The 6,000-nt window shown below is 38.8% G+C and overlaps 1 protein-coding gene across 1 annotated transcript in view; it reads right to left on the reverse strand.

Moving 5' to 3' along the window:
* The window catches only part of LOC135881610 (uncharacterized), a 48,180-nt gene that overhangs the window by 3,530 nt on the left and 38,650 nt on the right, over positions 1–6,000 (reverse strand). The window contains exon 10 of the mRNA XM_065408267.1: positions 4,797–4,914. Within this exon, the coding sequence (XP_065264339.1) occupies positions 4,797–4,914 (118 nt within the window). The remainder of the gene's footprint in view (positions 1–4,796; positions 4,915–6,000) is intronic.

A 6,000-nucleotide genomic window follows, 5' to 3' on the forward strand; every position in this document is an offset into this window, starting at 1 on the left:
ACATGACAAGCTCTGTAGCGCCCTGGACTGCAGATGAAGCAGGAGATCATACACTTGAGAAGTTTAATACCCCTGGAACCATGGGTGATGGCGCTTGTATGGGGTCCAGGTTAAGGAGCTTGTAGCACCTTGGAATCCCCACAGAGCAAGGAGCGGACACATTCTGCTGGTGAAGCAGAGCTTATTAGTCAAGGAGGTCAAATAGCTATGCATAGAGATGGTGTTAGTTGCATGTGGAACCTGTGTTGTTTGGAAACTCAGGCCAGTTAGCTTCTATTGAAGTTGCTGACAAGGTCTGCAGGGGTAAGACAAGAGAGGGTGTTATATGAGCAAGCCAGTGAGAGCACTGATTAGCACAGCTGATTAGCGCAGGCTTACAGGCCTGGCCTACTGTGTTGCTATGCAAATCAGAAGCTCTGCAGGATGTGGGCTTCAAATCAAACTTCAGGGGACACATCTGACCCCCAGATGACTGAGAATTTTGGTTCACGAGGGTTCAGATAACCCAGGTTTGACCACAGCTGCTGTTCAAGGAACTTAGAATTCAAGCTCCAGCACAAACCACCCTAACCAAATAGAGCACCAGTCTGAAGCTCTCCCCCTTTAAGAACAAACTGGAATGAAATGTTTTTTGGGGAAAAGTATGAATGCAATCCAAAATTTGCAAAATCAAGCACGCAAAATACAGGACCTCCCAAGAAAGCAAAGGTTCTCTTACAATATCTACTCAGCCACGCTGCATATATGCAGTATTTTCTATCACTCGTTAAATAGAAAATGTCATATATTATTGATTGTTGTATTAATGCCTGTACTAACATTGTCAAGGCAGCTTGATTAAGTAGGGGGCACTGTCCCAGACAGAATTCATCCCTGCTGTCCCTCAGGGTTTCAGCTGCAAGAGGGCAGCTGTAAATTGTTACCTGGACTGTATATAATCCCCACTGGTTACTGCCCAACTGAATCATTGCATCCATTTCTCATTCTCGCCTTGCCTTCTCACCTGCCAGCTTTGTCCAGTTTTGAGGCTGTGCTGTTCTCCCATAGACCCTCAAATGAGAAGTTGCAAGCATTTAATGCTGCTTCAACCCTCCTCTAATTGGGCTTCCTGGGCAGAAATTAAAAGTGGCACAAGACAGGGTGAATCTAGCCCAGCATGCAATGTGACCAATTAGGAGGCATTTGAGACACAAGGCGTTACTAAAAGTTTCTCTTGAAATATTTTGCAATTTCCCAGCCATGGCATGCTCCAATTTTCATCACCTTCATGTAGCATCAATGCCAGTTCTTGGCACTAAAATAAGCAGTAAATTTTAAGCATATGATTCATTTAACTTTACATAATTAGCAATTTAGCTGCAAAAATCAATCACCACACAATATTTGATTCTCATGGGACGTTAACACTTATCTTTCCAGTTCAGCAGCTATTAGGCATTGTATGTTGTGTATACTGTTCTTGATGAAGATGGGTTAATTTAATGTGGGGTTTTATTTTTATTTTTTTCCTCACTTTGTAGTGTCTGGGACAGATCTTCTGGTGATCATAGGAATTTTGTCACTGATTTCAATGGTTTCAGGATAAGGCCCTATGTTAGTAATATCACTTGAGAGCAAAGTCTAATATAGTCATAAGATTCTGGCATGCAACGTAAAGGGCTGATAGGTTTTTAACACTGCGCATTGGCTATTTGTGATCTGGGTTGGATCCAAAGAAAATTTGCCTCGTGAGTCTACAAGCTAGGAATGAACTTCTCTCTTACTCACTCTCCAACTCCCCCCATCCTCAGTATCCCTCCCAAAAAGAAAGCGGCTGTACTAGTGAACTATCTAAAATGTGAGGCCTGGTCAGCAAGAGAATTCATAAATTCAATAAATTATGCTAAAAGCCCTGCCATAACATTTTATGCACTGGTACGTTTTATGCATTGCTGCTATGCCTACGTTTTATACACTCATTTACAAAAATAAGTTGATGAAAGCTGACAAGAAAGGAAGAGACAAAAAAAAAAGTGCAAATGTTTGCATGTTGAAAGAACGTTCGAGGTCCGATGTGACTATGTGGAGATATAAGGACACTGCTATAGCCAGGATCCAACAAAGCACTTCAGCATGTCCCCGATTCCAGAACACATCCCTGTTCAGGAAGAAGGATGGAATCAAGTTTGTGCTTACAAGCTTTCCTGAATTGGGACCCAAACACTTCCCTATAAGCATCAGGCAGTTCCATTGACTTCAGCAGGAATACTTGGCCAGCTTAAAATAAAGTACGATCTTAAGTGCTTTGCTGAACTGAGGCCTCTGTGCACATTTCTGGGGCTCTGTGGGTTCTTTTATTGAAATAGTTGCATGTTATAATAAAGTCTATATGCCAGGTTCACTTCAGCATTCAGGTAGATCTGTGAAACTGGGCCAGACCCTCACTCTTCCACCCAGCAAAGCATTCAGCAACGTCAATGGGCCCATTGCCCTAGAAAGGAACAGGGCCTGAAATTGTGAGGTGCTGAGCAAAATGAGTGCAATGGGAGCTGGAGATGCCCAGCACCTTGCAAAATCAGATTGTGAGCCAGGACTGGAAGATTTGACTCATGCGGATTGTGTGATCATATCTGTGGACAGGCCAAAACCTTTCTTTAATGTACAGAATGAGACTGAAATGTGTATTCCACATTTCCACGTCAGCGGACAAATGAATTTGACTATCCAGTCATTGAAATGAACACAAGTATATTTGAGTTCAACATGCAATGTTTTAAGTACATGCAAGTGCCAGCATGTATGTATCAAGAGCTTCTTGGTACATTGTTGTTAATAATCCAAGAAAATCATGGACAATATAAGCCTGATCCGAACCCCATTGAACATAATGGAAAAACTCCTGTTGATTTGAGTGGGCTTCCAGTGAGATCATATGTGATTATCAAATATTCATAACTAGTATGTCTTCACCAGGGTTCCTCGGGTATAGCAAAAGCTCTTTTCCTCACTGAGCATTGGCAAGTCTTCAATGAACAAAAGTCCCTCTTATTACAATGGGATTCTCACATAGAGAAAGATCCAGGTGTGGGACCAAAGTCTAGGATGAGTAAGAATTATTAAAATTAAGCCCAGTTTTGGTTAACGATAGAAAAAGAAAAGCCTCTGAATGGATTTTTCCTTTCCAAGCATCAATATACCTTTTCTCCATTTTCAGACAACTCACAGCTAACATGAAGTTTTACTAAACTCTCTGCAAAAATGTTATTTTATATATATATATATATATATATATATATATATATATATATATATATATATATATATATATATATATATATATTTTCCTCAAAAAACTACCCGTTGGGCTGAAATTTCTCCTGCAGGAAGTTTTAAACACCTGAAAACTAGGTGCTTATAACTTAAGTGCCTCTTTAACCACGGTTACTCTGAATGTGACACTAATATTCCAGCTATATTAATAAAGGGTACCAATATATTTCTCAGCCAGAAAGTATATTGAAACATGACCAATATTTTCTGATTCTGGTGGGCCCCAGGAGCTCCAACCTATATATAAAAATTAATTAATTGCAGCTAAAAGCCTCTCTGCTTCCTACCTCTATTGTTAACACTAGCTCTGCCTTGCCAGTTCTCACTGCAGCTTTGTTAACTTCATTCAATCTTCCTGGCCCTGGAAGCTAGAGTCACTGGACCTAGACACTGGATCAGCAATGTTGAGCTGTTGGTATTGGTGTGAGTAAATCCAAGTTCAGAAACAGGATGTTATTTAAGTAATCTGTGGATTGCAATGAGCTAAGGATGGAATCACAAATTATTATTAGTAGTAATAAATAATAATAAATAATACTAATAAATAGAGCCAGCATACAAAAGTAGAGACCAGACCAAGAATCAAAACAAAGATATTTGCAATTGAGTTCTGTGATATTTTTCTCCACTTTATAGATGAAAATATTTAACTTGTTTTTCTTAATTTCATGTATATCATATTTTCATTATTACAGTTAGTTAAACTTCTGGGTTAAAATCCTGTGCTTCTTACTCTGATTGACTTCAGTGGTCTATGGAATTTGACCGCTCCCAAATAATGCCATCCACTTGAGTTTTTGCTCAGTAGTAACTTGTACTGAAAATTGTGTAATAAAGAGTGTGTGGGTGAGAGAGAGCGAGAGAGAGAGGAAGAAAGTGTGTGAGGCAAAAAAACTTTGCTTCATGCTATTATAAAAAAACCAAATAAACAACATAACTCAAAAAACCCAGACATCTTTAACATTTCAAAAATTAGGTAAAATGTAACTTGTAATGAATATTTTTTGACAAAATTACACCTGGAAATCCTGTAATTGCCAGAGCTAAACAGTGTCTCAATTACAGCACTACAATATGGCTTTTAATGTGCCAGTATATTTGTCTGAAGTGAAAGAAAAAAGAAAAAAAGGAGAAGCATTGTCTATTAAGTGTCAAAAGTCTTTTCTTTAACCACAGAAGGCTTGGACAGAACTAAGGAAATATTTCATCTGGAAGAGAAATGCTAAAAATTACCCTTCATGTTATTGGAAAACCTATTATCAAACGCTAAAACCTTTTCTCAAATCCTTCAATATACACAGCCATGGAGTACACTTTGGTTATGGTGATTAAACCTTTGTTAAGCAGAAGACGAAATAAAAAGGGATGCAATCCACCTGCTAATTAGCAACTTTGTTTTCCTAGATTTTCTTAATTTGAGCAGTGAACACTTCTTATAACATTTCATTTTTTCTGTAATTTATAAAATGAGACTACATTTTACTTACGGGGAAATGCAGTTGACTCTTACTCCCCTGTCAATCCATTCAGTTCCTAATGTCTGTGTTAATTTTACGACCCCAGCTTTTGAGGCGTTGTATGCTAACTGCTTCTGCGGGTGAGGCACTAGAATAATTCAGAAATACGAAATATTGATTCTTCACGTATTAATATGCACAGGGAGGCTAAAAATCACAACATGGACAGACGAACTAGCTGCCCTTTCCCCTGACGTTTGGCAAGTAACATGAAGGAATTACAATATAGAAAACCCCTACATCTATATTTTTCCTAATATAATATTTTCCATCTAATATTTTTGCATTAACAGCTGGAGGATTGAAGAGAAAATGAAGAAACAGCAGCAATAAAACAGACTGCAGATTTTAGAACTACAAAAATAGATATTACAACGATATAGTCAAAATATTTGGCAGTATCCCATAAATATAAACATATGCACAAACCCGCATATACTTTTTATAATACACACATACAAGTAACTGCCTGCTTAATTTATAACCTCTCTGTTATCTAATCAGGTGTTTGTGTGGATGTGAACATGTGTGCCCAAAATTCAGATCTCCTACCACTTTCAAAATCTGAAGCCTTTGAAAATGTTTCACAGATGTCACATGTCAGTCATAAAGGAAAATGATCGGCTTGTTAATTACAATGTTCAAGCTTGCTTCTGCTGTATGTTCTGTTAGCTCTACCCCGTCACTGAGCTCTCACACTTACCCTGTTCCAAGGAAAACTACTTTAGGCAGGGCCTCAGCTGGTGTAAATTGTCATAATGCCACCAGAATGAGTGGAAGTCAATTCCGCTATCGCAATTTACACCCACTAAGGATCTACTCCTTAAGTATTTTTAGCTACCTGGCTTCCATTCTGACCTATTTAAACAAAGTTGTTAAAGAGCAGTGAAATCTAAACATGTGCAGTTTAATATTAAATACACCTCTACCCCGATAGAACGCTGTCCTCGGGAGCCAAAAAATCTTACCGCGTTATAGGTGAAACCGCGTTATATCGAACTTGCTTTGATCCGCCAGAGTGCGCAGCCCCGCCACCCCCGGAGCACTGCTTTACCGCGTTATATCCGAATTTGTGTTATATCGGGTCGCGTTATATCAGGGTAGAGGTGTATTACTGAGCTGTAATTCTTTATTACTGAGGGGAAGGAATCAGTACTAAATACCATTAATGAGG

The sequence above is a fragment of the Emys orbicularis genome, chromosome 7 (genome assembly GCF_028017835.1).
Source record: "Emys orbicularis isolate rEmyOrb1 chromosome 7, rEmyOrb1.hap1, whole genome shotgun sequence".
Taxonomy (NCBI): Eukaryota; Metazoa; Chordata; order Testudines; family Emydidae; genus Emys; species Emys orbicularis.